General features: G+C 43.4%; 1 protein-coding gene across 2 annotated transcripts in view; it reads right to left on the bottom strand.

Moving 5' to 3' along the window:
- LOC147437548 (MAP3K epsilon protein kinase 1-like) overlaps positions 1–9,290 on the bottom strand; it is a 38,199-nt gene extending 28,909 nt beyond the window's left edge. For both annotated transcript variants that reach the window (XM_086487064.1, XM_086487065.1), the window contains exons 1-6: positions 8,570–9,290; positions 8,253–8,387; positions 8,144–8,164; positions 7,987–8,060; positions 7,795–7,885; positions 7,607–7,690 (exon numbers count right to left, since the gene is read on the bottom strand). In XM_086487064.1, coding sequence (XP_086343190.1) covers positions 7,607–7,690; positions 7,795–7,885; positions 7,987–8,060; positions 8,144–8,164; positions 8,253–8,387; positions 8,570–8,635 — 471 coding nt within the window. In that variant the 5' untranslated portion in view covers positions 8,636–9,290. The remainder of the gene's footprint in view (positions 1–7,606; positions 7,691–7,794; positions 7,886–7,986; positions 8,061–8,143; positions 8,165–8,252; positions 8,388–8,569) is intronic.
- Between the last annotated feature and the right edge of the window lie 9,990 nt (positions 9,291–19,280).

Genomic DNA, 19,280 nt, shown 5'->3' with positions numbered 1-19,280 from the left:
CGGGCTTATCATTGAGGGCATGTATCCCAACATCCATGTCACATTTTGCATGGCGCATTGCCTCAATAACCTCCTCAAGGACATAGGGAACTTGTCATGGATTTCACCCACCATTGGTGACGCCTCTCGAATTGTCTCCTTTGTGCTCAACCATCAAAAAGTGCGCCATGAATTCTCAAAGAGGATCCACTTGTCCTTGCTCAAATATTCAGAGACAAGATTTGCATTCAATTGGCTTATGCTAGGCCGCTTGTCTACATGTGGCCGAGCCTTAAGGGGCCTCTTTCTCAGTGATGAGTTCCAGGCCATGCCGGAGTCTACGTCACCATCAGGATTGAAATGCCGAGAATGGGCCGACGACGCCGCTTGGTGGGAGGAGGTGAAGACTCTTGACGCCATGGTCAAGCCTATTCTACACCTACTTCGAGTTGTGGATGGCTTGCAGCCATGTATTGGCAAAGTCTACAAAGCCATGGATCGGATGATAGAGGCGCTTGAGAAGCTTGTGCCTGACCCTGTTCAGTACGCGGAGATTCATGGCTTGTGTGAGTAGAGGTGGAATGGATACTACTATCCACTCATGCGGCAGCTTACGTGCTTGACCCTGAGTTTCAAGGAAGGCGTCAAGAGACCGACAACGAGGTGAGCAAAGGATGGCGGCTTGCATTGAAGCGCTTTGAGCCTAGCAATGACACTAGGCGCAAGATTAGAGACGAGCTACTCAACTACAGACAAAAGAAGGGCTCCTATGGATGTGTAGATGATCGCAACAAGATTGGCTCGGTTTTGTGGTGGGAGGACTATGGAGGAGATGGCCCACATTTGCAACGCTAGGCTGTTCGTGTCCTTAGCCAAGCATGTACCACTAGTTGCTTGGAGCAACTATGGAGTGTGTACAGCCACATTGCCTCTAAGAAGAGGAATCGCCTTGGGGTCAAGAGGGCCAATGATTTGGTGTTTGTGAGCGCTAACTTGCGCATGCTTGCCAAGAGCGTCACACACAAGGCAGATCCCTTCAATCAGTGGGAGATGGCACAAGAGAACCCATCTATGGCCGATACACTTTTGGAGGAGCTAGAGGAGGACTTCGAGCCTCCATGCGAGCCTCCCGAGGCCTCATACGTCACTGACGACCTCGACTACGACGACGATATGGAGATTCAGCAGGCGAGCACTTCTTGAGTTTGATGATCATTGATCACTCTCGAGTCTAGACTCTTGAGTCTACGACTCTACCTACTACATAGTCCTTTGTACTTTTTGTTATCCTTGAGGCTTGTCCTAAGTCCTTTAGGCTTTTTGACTCTTGAGCCCTTGTAGCATGCACTTTTCATTTTGTATCCATCGATGTTTTATTAGCACATTTCCGCCTATATGACTCGTGTTCTTTGGTCATTTAGTGTAAATTTGTGGTCAAAGTGATGCTCTCTATGTGTGTGGCATGTGCGTAGGTCAAAAAATGGCAAAAAAACTCTTTTTTTTTGCCGTTCCGACCCCCGTCCCCGTTTCTTGACTTTTGCCGTCCTGTCCCCATCCCCGTCCCCGACCCGACGTCCCATGTAACTATGCTATAATGTCGTCAAAGAAAGTGTCAAGAAAAGATCTATACTCTCTCAAAATCTTGTCCATCATTCGGTTAAATTTCGCTGGAGCATTGGTAAGGCCAAAAGGCATCACCAAAAATTCATATAAACAGAAGCTCGTCCGAAAAGCTGTCTTGCAGACATCTCTCGGCGCAATTCGGATATGATGATATCCGCTTTTCAAATCGATCCTACTGAAACAAGAGGATCCCTGTAATTTGTCAAGAATATCATCTATCCTCGGAATCAGAAATTTGTTCGTGATGGTGATTTTATTGAGAGCTTTGTAATCAATGCACATTTTCCAAGATCCATCTTTCTTTAAAACCAACACCACCGGAGAGTACTAGGGTAAGTACTCGGCTGGATAAGGCCCTTTTCCAAGAGGTCTTTCACTTGGTTCATAATCTCTTCACTCTGGGCTCGGCTCACACGATAACGTGGCCGGTTCGGTGGTGTGCTTCCAGGTATCAGATCAATAGTATGATCTTCATGACAAGATGGTGGCAACTCGCCTGGCAGACCCTCAGAAAAGCAATAGGCATGAGTGTGGAGAAAATAATGGCGTTATTTATCAATTTGTCCTACGTTCATCATTTAACTCTTTCAAATAGATAGAGTAAACAAACAGACTTGATTTCATTAATTTCGAAACGGCCGACGCCGATACAATAAGGGCAGACTCGCCTTTCAATTTCACATCAAGTACAATTTTTCAGTCCTTTTCATTTGTCAATGTCTCTTTCTTTGCTCAATAATCGACCGCGGCGTTGTTCTTATGGTACCAAGGGACTCCAAGGAGGACATCACAACCTTCCAAGGGCATTATGTAAAAGTCCTCGTGCCCCAAATACCCCTGACAATGCAACCGAAGTTTGCCAATGACAGGTGTAATGGCTACGTCCCGTCCGGGTGCCGCTAGAACTGCCTCTACTTGTGGTCCCATCCGATCGGGTGTAATCTCAAGCCGCGCCGCCAATTCATGTGAAATGGAGTTGGCCTTGGCTCCTCCATCAAAGAAAATCAATGCTTCTTGATCTTTCACTTTGCCCCAAGCTCGGCAAAGTTCTGTACTTTCATCAATCGTGCTTGGGTCAGTACCCATGCAATCTGGAACCAGTCCTGCTATCATCTTGCCTTTTCTGCCACGTTCCTCAGCTGCTCTCGAAGTCTCTGGCATGTCTTCATTCTGTTCTTGCTGTGCCTTTTTAGGGCACTTCGCGGAGACGTGCCCATGTTTCCCGCATCCAAAACACTTCCCCTCTTTGATGTAGTTGGCCCTCTCCTGAAGAGTGAGCCGAGGTCGTGAATCCTTGTCTTTCTTTTCTTGGGAACTCTTTCTCTTTCTACTTTCATTATTAGAAGTTTGTTGGGTTCTCTGAGTCAAGATCTCATCTGTGGGGTAAATTTTTTTGTTTTGTTTTCGAAGTCGGGTAGGGCACGCCCAGCCGCTCCCCTCATACACCAAAAAAGTATACAAGAAGAACGACCAGGACTATGTGAAACCGGCCTGTTCAATCCAAAAAGGGCGGTAGACTTTACTTTAAACCTTGATTTAGCTTTCACCCATTATTAGTCGTCTATTTTACCTGTACTTTCAAGACACATCAAAGGGGAGAGGGATACAGGCTGCTAGATTGCACCTGTATGAGTAGACGGACACCAGATTGGCCCCTAACTTAGGCGCCCCTTTCGGTATTTCTTTATTATTCAAAAGAGGGAATAAACGCTGTGGTTCCTACAAGCTGCCCCGCACAAACTCGGCTGAATTTCCACTGTTCCAGCCCGATTTCGGCAGCATAACTGTACTAGAACCCTTCACGGTCAGTATTCCCACGCATTGACTGACTTTCCCGACGCATACGGGCACTTTGCAAAACCTGGCGAGAATCTGCAGCACGCTGAATTCTCTGTTTTCAGCCCTGAAAATGCGCCAGATCACCTGTACAGCGGTCCCCTTGCGTCCCCAAACCTCCTGGGGGTATTAGGGTCCGTTTAGGGCCAAAACCCTAAACCTGCAAAAATACACAGCAGGCTGTAATTCACTGTTTCGGGCTCCGTTTCGCGTGCCGGTCGCATCCGTAGCAAGCCCTCGAGCTCCCGCACCTGTAGGGCTACTTGCCCTTTGAATCGGACGAGATTTCTGGCGTGAAACCTCTCCGAATTCACCTGTACCTGCGGGGGGATTAGCCGCTAGCTAATCCAGTACCTGTGCAAGAGGCTCTTGCCTCGGCAATCGCGCATGAACCCACACAACTGTACATTGGTCAAATGAAGAGCCCACTAGAGGGGCATAACATACTGCCAAAGGGGAGAGAGAGGGCAGTGCGTAGTGTGCAAGGCATCACTCCTGGCACCGCACTGTGCATAAGAGGGAAAGCAAGCACTCCATAGCTCTTAACCTGTGATAGAGACTTGCAAAATGAGCCTCCCAGCTATAAATCACGTTTTTGCCTTCTCTATAAGTAGTAAACTGGCCTCAGAGTGCCAAGTGTTACTCATTTGTGCATTTTCCCGCTTTAGACCCTCGGGTCTAAAAATATCTCACCTGCAGCCTCTGTTGGCTTGGCCACAGAGTAACAAAATGATCCCCATGTCAAACTGCACGTAATGACGCGAAGACATTTTCAGGTCCCAAAATAGCAATTCCCTAAATTTTAGGAGATGCTGCCATTGTATCTTTCTAGGTCATCCGACTGCTCTTTGTACACTGCGGCCACATCCAGAACTGAAATGTAGCCTCTGTAGCAAAGGATTCCACTTTGGCTAGTCAATGACCCCACTTGGCTAACCATAGTCCTTGTCCAACCTTAGTGCTCTCTTGCCCTCAGGCCTGGACTCCCTCTGGACAATTCCACACTAGCTATGCAATGCAGGGCAGTTAGATTTCCCGAGGGGTGTTTCCAAAAAGTGAAAGTAAATAGATAATAAGAAAGAAATCAACAAAAAGGATAGATAGTAGTCACATGCTAGTGACACTATGCACCCAAAAACCGAAGGCAGACGCTTTTGTCACTAGTTTTCTCTGGACTACGAGAGTCCAGAATTATCTACACTCTTAGGGCCATGACTAATCCCTTGAGAGACCCATTTCACCAACCTGATTTGGGCATGACAACGACCAAGTACCTCTGTTCAAAGACCCAGGTACTGCGGGACTTGCTTCGGTCTTCCCTTTGGAGTTGCCTCCTCCAGGTAACTTATCGCTCACCTCACTAAACTACCTTTGAAACCCGACGGTTTTCTCCTAGAAAATGCCATACCCGCTTGGAACTCACAGGTGGCGTCCGCTGAGGTTGGTGGTGTCTCCCGTTTGCACCTCCCAACCCCTTTTAGGTGAAGTTGGACCCCCCCCCGGGGGGGGAATGACACTTGGGCTCTCTTGTAGCTCATCTGGCTTTGCTTGGGAGAATTACGTCATTTTCCTCGGAGGGGATCGGATTCAAAATAACAGCATAGGAAGGGGAGCATTATCTCCCCATCTGCCTATGCAGAGCACCCAAATACCGGGCTACAACTTCACCAAGGAACTTCGCCACAGGCACGTGCCCTGCGGTTCCGTCCCTCGAGTGCGGATCACGGCATACCCAGAAGGGCGACCGCTTCCCCCGAGCCTCCCCACCAAGGAGGATAACGGTCCTTTCTTCAGGGTCCAATGAAGGGTCGATTACGTTAAAGGTGGAGTTGAATTGATTTAGCCAACGTCCCCTGGCTTCATCAACCGTCGAACAGTTCATCAGCAAATGCGAAAGCGAACGACCCTCTAACTGGTGTGGGGTAAGTCAAATTGCCCGAATGTATCGCAAATCCCCGTTTCGCATGACCCATCAATTCTTGAATAGAATTTGACTTTTGTTCCAAGCAGTAGTCTCAGATCTCTATAGGAAGTCAGCAGCAAAACCGCTCAATCTGTTCTTTTAACGAGACCTACTTAAATGAAGAGGCTGGTAGAAAAGAGCTCCAAAATCTCTCGCAATAAACGTCCAGAAAATCTCCCTTAATCATCCGAAGATGATTCCAAGCAGTTCGTATATTTCGTTCGTACTCCCGAGTCAGCCAAGAAGAAATAAAGACCTTTTGAATTTCAAATGGAGCTTCCTTTCTCAGTAGAAGGGTGGACCACCATGTTCGAGCGTTTCCCTTGAAGAAAGATGTAGCCCTCCAAATCTTGGAGTTCTCTGAATAATGCCCTCCAGAGAAAGCTATGTCAAATTGTTGTATGAAGGCCAAAGCCCTCGGAGCATCTCGGAATCCAAAACAAGAGTCAAACTTAATTGATTATCCACCTTCTTTGAATTCTCTTACTTTCTTGCTTTTATCTTCAAGGAAGTCATACTGGTTGGCTTTATAAAAGTGCTTCTTCTTTGCATAAAACATGTCATCGTCAGAGTCCGAACTGTCTGAGAATGAGTCCTCTGTAGAACTGTCAGAAACTGGGCGAAATTTAGGCTTCTTTGCCTTTTTCTTGCCCTTCTCGAAGCTTTGCTTTTTGCTTCGCTTTTTGCCTTTCCTGTCTTCTTCGCACGAGTCAAAAGAGCTAGAAGAACTTTCAGAAGAAGAAGAATTGGGTAGTCCTTCAAATCGTACGCGCTTCTTCTACTTTCTCGCCAATGCAAAAGAGGATTGACGACCCAAATAACCCGGAAAGCCAGTTCCTTTCTTATGCTTTTTCTCATGCTTTTTGGATTGTTGTTTGCATCCAAGAGCCGGCTAATCTGTGTTTGAACCACCTCTTGTAATTCTTGCTCTATAAACATCCTCGGAGAAGGAGGTTTCTTGATGGCCGGTTTGATGGGTGGTTCTGTGGCCTTCTGCGAGGGATTGCTGAGTATTTTGGATCCTTCGCAATTTTAATCATCTGCTTCGTTGCCTCCTCAACCAATTGTGGACGTTCCATCTCTTCAATCTCAAACTGAGAAGGCCGAGGTGGGCCGTACTCTTCCTCAGATTGCTCATGAGAATCTTCTCCGTGATCTTCTCCCGCATTCGCAGATGCAAAAGAAGTCGACTGTTTCTTGTTGGAATCCATAAGTGCCGCGAGATAAGTATCGGATTTCCCGGTAGAAGAGAAATCGGCCGCGCTTTGATACCATTGTAACAAACTTGGACACCCCAAGTCAAGATTCTACCGCGACACACCAGAGATTTCTTCCAAACAGTTCACGACTCACAATAAGGTCGACACGGCCCGGCGTAGCTCCGTGCCAAGAGGTATAAGAGGCTTTTTTTTGCTCCAAAGAGAGGGCAGCCCTTCAATATTTTTTATCGGTTTGGTGTTTTGTGCTCACAGTGTTGTTCTCTGTATGTGGCAATTGTCCAGTTTGAACAATTTCAAAAACAAAAAAACAACAAAAACTTGTTTTTTGCAAGTGGCTTTTGAGCACTACAATTAAGCTAAAAGAGGCTTTTTTTGCTCCAAATATTCCAAGGAGCCTCTATGTAGTACAACTAAGTAGCTTGAAATAAGTTCATGTTAGCTTCTAAGTTATGATAGCTTTTTCCCTGGTACTAGTCTGATGTAGGATTTCTCTTTTCCCTCTCCTTAAAAATTGCCTTCAATTCCATGTCCTTCTACTTTAGTGTTTTCCTTTCGAAGATTCCCCTGCTATGCCTTTACAAAAGTAGAATTTGGCTACCTTCCGTCGCATTGAAGATGCCTCTAGATAGAGGCAGTCAAAGAAAATTACGCCTGCCAGTCACCCTATGGAGTTGCATGTGTGGCACTTACCCTACCACACTACATCTCTCCACAAACTTCAACTCGACCACAGCATCCAGCACTATCAAAACATTGGACAGCATGATGGTAGCTAAAAAAACGCATCCAAAGAGTTGCGAGCTACAAATCACATAGAAGCTTATTTTGATCATTTTTAAGCCTACACAATAATGGATATGGGCAGAAACAATTAATTAATGAAAAATAGGTGAGGCCCCAAAAAGCAGACACATCCAACAAATCAAACCAACTTGATAGCAAAGCTAAGGCCAAGGGGTAAAGTTTGTGTAAAACAATTGTGTACCTCTTTGGTTGTAAGAATGTTGGCACCCTTGATATCTCGATGAATAACTCCTTGCTCATGCAAATACACGAGTCCTTCAAGAACCTAGGTCATTCAATGCGCAAAAATAGAGAAAATGAGTCACAACAGACCTGAACCAGCAATTCTCAACAAAATAAAAAGGAACTTTTGCGCAATGAAATGCAAACCTGAGAAATGTATACTGCCACCAAGGACTCTGGAAAGGCTCCAAACTTGTTTGGTTTGATAATGCTTGCAAGGGAGCCATTTTCGACATACCTGAACACCATAAACAATTATGTACACACTCCAAAATTAACCAGGAGCAGAAAACACATGACCCTTGAAACATTTTCCCTTGTGTGATATACTCTTCTTACTCTAAAATAATGTGTAGATGAGACTTTGTCTTGAAAGAATCAAGGTACTTCACAATGTTCTTGTGATTCAAATTCTGCACAAAGACCGCTCAAGTTAAATGTATGCCCATAAAAATAACCATTAGATAAAATCTATCATTGAAAAAAATGGTCATACCTTCAAGAGGTCAATCTCTTGCTGCATGAAAAAAAAACAAATGCAAAAGGTGAGGTTGTGCACAAAAATGAAGGGAAGAAAGCTGTGAAAATGCTCAATAAAATCATACCATGATACTTGCAAGATCCTCCGGAAAGATGTTTTCCAAAGACACCTGTTTGATCGCCACAAAGTCTCCATTCTCCAAATCCAGGCCTTTGTAGACCCTTCCATAAGCTCCCTTGCCAATTTCATCTCCAAGCAACTAGAAATTAAACACCATCCAACTGAAAAACTGCAGGTTTGATGACATCTCAAGAAATGCATGAAAGCCCAGAACTTGAAATAAAAAGTAAATGAAGAAACAGCTGAATCTTTTCTTCAGCACTGATAAATATTTGGCCTCAATGGCCGTACATCCAAAACTAATCGACACTAAGAACTCACATATTTGTCATTTAGAGTCTTGGACTTCTGATGAAACTGAGCTGTCGTTGAAGGCGTCCTTGACATGATAGCGGACCCCAATGCACTCAATTGCCTTCTCAAAGAGGGTACTGGATGCCCTCATCACTACAGAATCATAAGATGCTGAAGCCCTCATTAAACAACATGTTAACAGGATCCAGCATCGCACCAAGCAAGCGGTTACAGGGCTTAATTGTGGGGATAAATCACACCAGCTGAAGTCTTGGACTGTGACCTGCTGAGAGCTGCTGATAAATCAAGAATGCCTGTCGATTAGGGTTTGTGCATCACCTGCAAAGCCCAAATCACCTTCAGTTGCTGCAGAGATAAGCCCAAGCCTTTAAGTATGTAGTCGTCAGTACGAAGAACACGCCCTGCGAGAATGCAAGTACTATGCCGCCTTTATCTTCAAAGGCAGCTGTATCCAGATTGCATATGATGCAAAGTTCAAACTCTTTCGTTGCAAACAGAGCCCAAGAAGCTCGCGGGATAGTCGAATTGAAAGGAGATTGAGGCACAAGGAGCTGCGAGGATCTCTCTCTCTCTCTCTCTCTCTCTCTCTCTCTCTCTCTCTCTAATGGCCTGTTTCCCGGTGTCTCTCCGTCGTCTTGGCCCTGTGCTCTCTCTCACTCGTGGGTCCGCGCGCGAGCGCACACACAGACTCTCGCTCTCGACACTCTCTCTCGCTCTCTCTCTCTCTCTCCAGATTCTGTGCCGTTTCTCTCTCTACAAGATCATCTCTCTAGCCAGGCTGGCGGATTTGACCCGCCATTTCTAACCATTGTACCGGGGTCCTTGGAAGAGGGCTTTCCAAGCCGTTCGATGGCGACGCATCGGACGGTTGGATGGCTGCGCCAGATATGACAACACTTGATCTTGACCGTCGAATGTGTGCTCCCATCGGACACACCAACAGAAGCTTGCACCACCTGATTGGCTCTTAGCTGGCACAAAGTTGGCTTCCACTCTACCTTCACACACCCAGGTTGTTTAGTTCGTGCACTAGGCCTAGTACACACACTACACCACTGGCATGTTTCCACTACACTGTAAAGCCTATGGCATTATATCATGTGTTGAAAGAGATGGAAAGCCCACACCACATCGTCATACACATATGGCACAAGTGATAAGAGTAAGATGCAACATGAAAAACTTGGAAGAATGTGAGTCAAAAGATAGACCACTAGGGCAGTAGAATTTGTAGAGTACCCGGCACACTCCAAAATTGCTAAAACAAAGCTACGAATGTGCCCTGAGTTCATTTCTATTGAAAATTTCTTGATAAAAAAATTTGACATAAGAGAACGCCACGATTGTAGACACAAAAGGTGTGAGAAGGTGTGCATACTAAAGCAATCCTTCTCTACCCTCCTCTATCAAACCTAGTGCAACAGCTAGAGGGGCGCTACCTCATCTTGATGCGGGACCTTGATTCCAAGGTCTCCAGAAAGGTGTCGGCACTAAAGAGGGTAAAAGGTGTATGGCCACTAAGAAGAAATAGAGAGGATGAAATCACTTCAAAAAGATAGGCGCTCCGCAACAACATTGCTCTTTGCATACATACTCCCAAAACCCAAGAGGAGCAAAGTGCACTGGTTGCCTACGATAAATGAACATAGCTACTCAAAGACATTTGCTCAAAGTCGGGAACCAAAACCATTGCAACCATGGAGTTGAGGAAGAATAGGAAAATTGTAAGAGACCATATACTGGCTCACCCACCTAGCCCATAAACTCACACACCCGAAATCAAATTTCACTTGAACACACCCGCACACATACACACAAGTAAACAATTAAATAAACAAAACAAAGATCGGCACAACAAAAAAAATAAAAGGAAAATGCAAAGAAGGAAAGAGGGTGAGGAAACAAAACGAAAAAACAACCAACTAAAAAACGAATTTCACTAGAACACATACACACACAAGTAAACAATTAAATAACGAATTTCACTAAAACACACCCACACACATACACACACAAGTAAACAATTAAATAAACAAAACAAAGATCGGCACACTAAAAAAAATAAAAAAGGAAAAGGCAAAGAAGGAAAGAGGGTGAGGAAACAAAACGAAAAAACAACCAACTAGAAAAGCGGGAAGAGAAAATAAAATGAACAAAACAAGCTTATAACTTGATGGTGAGACACTCTCACAAGAAGACCAAATACAAAACACTATCTTTGTCAATGGAAGCACAAGGAGAATCGTTGCACCTCGAACCTACACCTTTTATTGAGCACACAAGAAGAATCGTAGGAATTAGATGGAGTGCCTTCAACAAGGCAAGCATAGAAAGAAATATTGATGCATCCTCTCTCTCTCTCTCTCTCTCTCTCTCTCTCTCTCTCTCTCTCTCTCTCTCTACAAATGTTGTCAAAAATGGTGCTAATTGTCCAAAGATTGGAGACTCCAACTCAAGTACATCTTCAACGAGAGGAATGATAATGGCATACTTAGTCTCTTTATAAGAGATGGTATATAAGCAAGGCACATGTTTGTGTGCAGTTGCTAAGGAAAATGGAACTCCACGAGTTCTTCTAGTAGACGATGAGAATTTCAAGAGGATACTTGAGATGCATATGCACGCTCGATGCAACTTGAGTGGATATGAATGCTTTGAAAGAACAAGTCAGAAAAGTTAAGCATGACTGTGTAGTAAAAGAGAAAAGCATTGATACAATGAAATGTGATACATGTGAAATGAAGAAAGTAGGAACGGCCAAGCCATAGATTAATGATAATGTGGTGTCAAGCTTGCTTATCATGCATGTTATAGGTAGCAAAATATGTAGACAATGTAGACGTGGAAATTGAGGGAGCTTGAATGACATTCCAAAAATATTGTCATTTGTGAGATAGCTGAAGAGAAGTTTGAAACATTGTCGCCTCTTGCAATTACTATTGAGGACTTTATCAAAACAAAAGTATGTCAAGGATTAATGTAGATGGTGCACATATTGGGTAAGTTGTCTTTCTCTTAGGCATGGAGCTCTTGTCTTACCCACTTTATGTGCATTGTCTCTCTCCATGTTTTGGTCTCTCTCTCTCTCTCTCTCTCTCTCTCTCTCTCTCTCTCCATGCATGTGCATCGCATAAGTGCCATCAAGTGGTATCAGCACCGATGACTCAATCTTCGAGGCGTGGAGAATGGTTCTTGCAATGCAACGGTAAGCATTGGGTGTTGTTTTTGCAAACCAACAAAAATAGTACTAGGTCAATCTAAACCCCCAAGGCAAAAATGTCGGTTGTTTATAAACTGATTGTAAAAGTTCAATTAATTTGGCAAACAGCACTATCATTAAAAAATACAAAATAAACAAGCAACAATGGCAGTTACAAGCTAGAAACGTTATTGAAACATGTGTCATAATAACTAATATCTAATTCTCCTAAATGATTTTCTCATGTTAAACTGATCATTTAATATGGGAAAGTACCAGGGGAGAAAAAGCTAGAATATTGATTAGGCTGGCAAACCGGTCACAATAGGATCCAAAGGAGGGAAAATAGGGATCCAAAGGGGGGGCCATCTGCAAAAGAGCAATGTGCAACAATGGGCTTCAAAGACCCTAAGGTTTAGCCCATTAAAACTTCCAAAATGCTAAGGTTCCTAAATTCAAAGGTAAGGTCCAATGGTCAAAACCTAGGGAACATTGGATGTTTGTGGGAAGACTCAAAACTCTTTCTACATCCCTATCCTTGAGGGGGCAAGCCCTTTTTGTAGGGGATGAGAGAGAAACACACACACTCTCTAGCAAGCTCCCTTTACACAAAGGGCATACTGGACACATGTCAACTCCCTAGCCCAATTGCCCCCAAGGTGCATTCAAATCCTATTAGATGGCCATAGAGATGGACCAATGAGAATTAAGCTAAAGTACATTTAGTTTAATTCATTTAAAAACACTTGATAAAAGAACCAATAGAAATTAAGCTCTCTAGAAGACTATTGGACTGTCTCCCAAGGGGTCCAATGAGCATTCAACAGCTCAATGGCTTGCATGATTTTTATTGGCCAGAAGACTAAGGGGTCCAATGAGAGTTTAATTGCATTATTTAAGTACCTAAAGCTCTCACAAAAGAGGAAAGGGAGACACATGTCACAAGACTATCACTTATGCTTCTTAATTATCATTGGCTAAGCTTGGCATGGGCCAATAGGATGTCAGCATGAGTAAAAAGTAAGAGGGGTCGACCAAGAGAGAGAGGGGGCTGATTTTTGCAAGGCATTGTCACTTATACACTCACACAAGCTCATGTATGAAGTAAAGAAGACTCTCTCTCCTTCTCAAGCTTGAATGGAAAGCTCATCATCTACTCCAAGCTTGTGAGAAGGGAGGCCTACACCAACAACTCTTGGCTTTGTGATGAAAAACCAACTAAGAGCCAAGCTCCAATGCATGCTCATCTTCTTGACCATGCTAATTACTAAGCTATGCTAAGCTATTATGAGCATTATGTAAGGATACATACTTCTTTCTCGTAAGAATACTCCTTCTTCCTCTCAATCTACTCTCATACCCCGCTAGCTCTCACCATCTTCGAAGGTGTGTGAGGTATTGGGTTTGAGACCGTCCGGGAATTAATGTTGTGTTTTACAAGTGTGAGCTTGGTGCTTGAAGCTTCCATCTTCATTGCACTGGCAAGTTATTGAAGGAACACAAAGTATTGTATTGTAAAATGTCTCCCTTGATAGAGGGAAGCCTATAATACAAACCCTTTTCAGGGGGGAACGGCTCCATGTAAATCCAGTCCTCAACTATTGTCAATAGCTTAATTTCTCTCTCTTTTTAAAGTACTGCCCATGCCTATCTAACTAGGTGTTATGCTTTTGTTGCTCTTTCCATCCAAGCACTCTTGTTATACTCATTAGGAATCTATTCTAATGAAATGCTCAGTGTCTATGTTATTTTTCGGTACACACAAGTTACTAAACCATCAAATGTTACATTGGTATCAGAGCACAAGGTTTCTCTTTTCTTGCTCAAGAAGGGAGGTCCTCAAGCTAACTATAAATGGTTCGTATTATTAATCGCAATTGAGTAAGTAGAATAGGGATTTTTCAGCCTTGCAGTGCGCCTGCTTCGTGCAGATAACGGGGCATCACCATCGAGAGCTATGTTCTTAATAGTGGAGTCCTACGGAGCTTGCCTACGGCTTAAGCACTATTGAGCTATTAGAAGCTTGCAGGAGCCGGTATTGTTTTGGTGGTAAAAGACCCTCTCTTCTATTCCTTGCAATTAATGATATTTGAGCCACGGGTACAGGAGCTTGAGTGCTTTTCTAAATGGGTTAAGAGGAGTAGCAACTAGGGCTTGAAGTGCCAAAGCACGCTTAAAAATTTGACACCTAAAACTTGTTAGAATGGCTGACAATATTAAAGAGAGTGAAATTAGTGTTGATAGCTTTGATTTTGCTAATGAACAGGCTACTGATGATGCCCCTATGCTTGTTAACTACCTTGTTTCTAGGCTTCAACAAGCCATGGGCAATCCATCCCTCCAAAGTGAAGTGCAACGACCGCTACGTGCTCATGGGATTCTCCAAATTCCTCACCAAGAAGAGAGAGTACCTAGGAAGCCTCCTTGTGAGACTTCCAAAAGAGTCCTCTCTCTGATAAGGGAAGAAGAAGAGGATCCGTACGAAGGGCTCAAAAATCTACTACTTGACGACGCATCTCCTTCCCAAAGGAGAACTCAAGTTTCAATGGTAGAGCCTCCACCGAAAGAACGAGAAAGAAGTGAGTCTCCTGCCACCTCGATGATGGAGATGGCTCCATGAACACGGCAGGCAAAACGCTCTCCATCACCCCCTAAACGGAGAAGACCATCGCACACTTCTCCACACCATAATTCAAAGAGGGACAAGAGAAAACAAGAGAAGAAAAAGGCGAGAAAGAGGTCACCCTCTTCTCCATCTCCTTCATCCTCTTCCTCTTATGAAGAAAGTGATGGTGCAGACAAGGAGGAACAAGGGAAGAAAAAGGTGAGGAAGAGGTCACCCTCTTCTCCATCCTCCTCAAATTCTTCCTCTTCTGAAGAAAGTGATGGTGCACTCTTCAAACCACCAAAAAGAAGAGGCCATAGGAAATCCTATGCCGCGTGGAAGAGGTCGTTCAAGCTCAAAAAGTTCAAAGAGGGAGGAAAGAACATCTCTTTCCTTACCTAGGATGGCACCTTTGGTGCTACGGAGTCTTGGCTTTCATTCAACAATTTGATGCGGCGTTTGGAGATGAGGGCTTCACGGAGTCCTCTAAGCTACGCCATGTAGCTATGCATTTTCAAAAGTTCGCTAGACAATGGTGGTCTAGCCTATGGGCAAACGATGAAGCTCTCCGAACATGGAAAGCTTTAAGAGCTTCCATCATGAAGCAGTTTTTGGCTACCGATGCCAAAGACAAAAGTAGTCACCGAATGGCGAAGCTTGAAGCTCTCTCCCTATGAATATATTCACAAATATGTAGACAAGTTTTGGGACTTACATCTCAAAGCCACTGTCTTCAAAAAGATAGATTTTGGAGAGCAAAAACAACAATTTTGTGCGGGTCTTACTGAAGATATGGTGGAGTATGTCAACTCCCAAAGGCCACGCACCATGTTTGTGGTCATATACCATACCATGGTGGCTTCACGAATCAATTTCCAACAAGGGGCTAAGAGAAATCTTAATCCCACGGAGAACAAGGACCATAATAATGAGCCTAAGGGGAAGGACACTATCCAAAAGTCTCCTAAAGGCAACACCAACAACAACAAAGCTAAGGAGAAGGGAGTTTATAAAGGCAAAAATAAACTCTCTCCTAAAGATCTTGAGTGTTATCGTAAAGATAACCGTTGTTTCAAGTGCGAGGAGTAAGGGCATGCTTATCGTGCTTGTCCCCATAAGAATACACGAAATGAGCCTCCTAGAGCTACCTCGGTCAAAATTCAGGAAGAGGATGCTCACCACAAAGGATCTCCTCTATGTCATGCTTGGGGAAAGGTAAGAGAACATGATACTTTTATTCTCTTTGACCCTGGTTCTACTCACAATTTCATATCCACAGAGTTGGCCACCAAGCTAGGCATTCAAGCCTATGAGACGAGAGATGTCCTACCTGCTGCTGCTGTTGATGGTGCTTTCAAGGGGCAAGAAGCCTCAGTCACTTCCCTAATTGGGAAATTGAGGCTTCGTGTCCAAAGCTATGTGGACAAGGAGGACTTCTTTATCTCTCCTCTCAAGCACGAGGATGTAATCTTAGGGGCACCATGGTTTGATCGCATGGCTGCCAGTGTTAAATTCCATGAAAGGCAAATCTACTTTAGGTGCAGGGAAAAAGATATGTACATAGATGCTAAGGAGTTGGTTAACACCATACTCATTGTACATACGCAAGCTTTCAATAAGTCAATAAAGAGCTCTATTTTCATGTACATGATTTTTGTTAAAGATTCTCAAAATGAACCTAATGCTTCAGCAAAAGAAATTATAAACAACCACAAGGAATTAGAGTTATCCAATTTTCTCAAGGGATTTCAAGATGTTTTATTGATGACATCCCTTGTGAATTACCTCCTAAACAAGGCAATGATGACCATGCAATTGAACTTCTTCTAGGAAGTTTACCGCCTAATAAACCTCCTTATAGAGTTTCTCAAGCTCAACAAGAGAAGATTATGCGGCAAGTGCATGAGTTAGTTGAGAAGGGCATAATTAGGCCTATCTCATCTCCATTTTGTTCACCCGTGCTATTAGTGTAAAAGAAAGATGGCACATATCGTATGTGTGTTGACTATACAGCACTAAATAGGATCACTGTCAAAAATAGGTTTCCCGTTCCACGGGTAGAAGACCTATTTGATAAGCTACAAGGGTCGGCCTACTTCAATAGGATTGACCTAAAAAGTGGCTATCATCAAATAAGGATAGTTGATCAAGACATTGTACATATCGCATTTTGCAATACGAATACATTGTCATGCCTTTTGGCTTGACCAATGCACCAGCCACATTTAACCGCTTGATGGAGAAGCTATTCAGGCCTCACCAAACCTTTACTGGAGTGTTCTTTGATGATATAATCATCTACTCTAATTCACTAGACGAACACAAGCAACACCTCCAGGTAATATTTCAAGTCTTACGAGAGAAAAAACTTTATATTAATCGAAAGAAAAGTGAGTTGTTCTTACAAGAGATTCAGTATTTAGGTCACATTATCTCTCAAGATGGCATCCAAATGGATCCATCAAAGCTAGAGGTAATGAAAGGATGGCCTAATCCAAGGAATCTACATGAACTAAGAAGCTTTATAGGTATGTGTGCATACTATAGACGCTTCATAGAAAAGTTCTCACAAATCGCGGGACCATCACATGACCTAACAAAGAAAAACATTAGGTATACATGGTCTGCCAAGGAGAACAATGCTTTCGAAAAGCTTAAAGAAAAGCTTATCTCTCAACATGTGCTTACACTGTCGGATCTCTAAAAGCCATTTGAGGTCCAATGTGACGGTTGTGGTGATTGCCTTGGAGTTGTTTTGCTCCAAGAAGGGCACGCCATAGCCTATGAAAGTCGAAGGCTGGATCCTGTTGAGCAAGCTCTAGGCATATATGAAAAGGAACTCCTCGCAGTTCTACATGCCTTAGACTCGTGGAAGCACTATTTATTGGGGTCTCCTTTCATTCTGCGGACGCGTCACCAAAGCCTTAAGTACTTCATGATGCAGACCAAGCTCTCCGACAAACAAATGAGGTGGGAAAATTTCCTTCCGCAATTTCATTTTCATATTGCTCACATTGCTCGCAAGCATAATCAAGTAGCCAATGCACTCTCAAGACGACCGAGAGTGAATGTGGTTTCCATAGCAACTCACAATGATCAATCTTCTATGATAGATGAGTATGCTATTGATCCCAAATTTAGAGATGTGATTTCAACCCTTGCACTAGGGAAGAAAGAGGAACCATTTACCTTACAAGATGGTTATCTTCTCTATGGCAATAGACTATGTGTTACTAACTCACTACGTGAGAAAGTAATGTATGAATCTCATGCTCCTCCTTATGCGGGACATAGAGGGATTCAGTCTACCCTAAAAGGGATAGAAACATATTTCTATTGGCCTGCCATGAAAGCAAGCATACAAGAATATGTTTCTAAATGTGTGCTATGCCAAAAGACGAAGTTTGATAGAGGGAAGCAACCAGGATTTGCTTCAACCTTTGTCAATCCCTAATTCACCATGGGAGAGCATATCCATGGATTTTATCTTTGGAAGTAGACATGTTCAAACAAGCTCATTTTATACCTGTCAAAAAGACTATCAAAGCCCATCAAATGGCAACTTTCTTCTTATCACAAATCTTCAAGTACCATGGCTTGCCAATGTCCATAGTGTCGAATAGAGATCCTAGAATGACCAGTAACTTTTGGAAGGGTCTCTTTGAGAATTTAGGGACAAGGCTAAACTTCTCTTCGGCCTATCACCCTCAAACGGATGGCCAAAGTGAAATAGCTAACCTAACAATTTTTGATCTACTAAGAGCCTATGTAACAGAAGTAGATTAAAGGTCCCAATTGGACAAGTACTTACCCTGAGTGGGGTATGCCTACAATAATACTGTACATACCTCCACGATAAAAGCACCTTTTGAGGTAATTGAGGGAAGATCAAAAAGTCCCCTGCTACTTAAGGTACACGGGAAGATCTTCGCTGCTGCTACAGATGAGTATAGCCGAGACCTACAAGAATCTTTCCAAAAGATTAAGGATGCTATCTCTATCTCACAGCAAAGGCAAAAGGTTGCTGCTGATAAGCACATAATAGCCCAAGCCTTTAAAGAAAATGATTGGGTCTTACTTAAATTTCCCAAGGCTTGATCAAGGCACACAACGGGCAAGAATCCTATGGGACACCAAAAGTATTATGCTAAGCTAGCAAAAGGGTACTATGGTCCCTTCGAGATTCTTAGACCAATCAATGAGATGGCCTATCAACTCAAGTTGCCCATGTCATTGGCTCATACACAATGTTTTCCATGTGAACCTACAAAGGAGAACCACCTCAAGAACCAACTATTGAAGACCCACCGGAGATCGGGGACCAAGAAGAGGTGCTGCAGCCCGAGTCCATTCTCCAACATGAAGACAAGGTATTGAGAGGCGGTAAGATTATCCGATGGTATCTTATTAAGTTTAAGAGCTATCCTTTTGGAGATGCTAGATGGATGCAAGGCATACAATTAAAGGATAATCTAAACCATGTCAATGCTTTACAATGCTTCCCTAGAATTAGAAAATGTAAAAATGTTTAAAATGAGCAAAGTTTTTGTCTTATAAGACTCTCTTTTTCTTTATTGTGCACAAATGTTAAGAAGTATGCATGCTTAGAATCAAGTTTGCGAAGACGACGTCTTCCAAACCAAGTAGAGCTTGTCACTCTACTATGGAAGATTGATAGGACTAATGCGCAGACATGCTTGCGGCGGCATGCAGCTTAGGCTCTCAAGTAGCAAATGGATTAGTCATCCATTCTGGAACAATGTCGTAGGGTAAAATAGGGATCCTCTACCCGCTAGAAAAAGGATTAATGACTAAGCTTTATCTTCTCTACCCCATAGTCGAGGATGGCTATGATTTCAAGAGAGAGGAAATGTCATAATAACTAATATATGATTCTTCTAAATGATTTTCTC

Source organism: Adiantum capillus-veneris, chromosome 17 (genome assembly GCF_014529385.1).
Source record: "Adiantum capillus-veneris isolate H3 chromosome 17, ASM1452938v2, whole genome shotgun sequence".
Classification (NCBI taxonomy): domain Eukaryota; kingdom Viridiplantae; phylum Streptophyta; class Polypodiopsida; order Polypodiales; family Pteridaceae; genus Adiantum; species Adiantum capillus-veneris.
The sequence above is the reverse complement of the archived record's forward strand: the minus strand, read 5'-3'. Positions and strand labels throughout refer to the sequence as shown.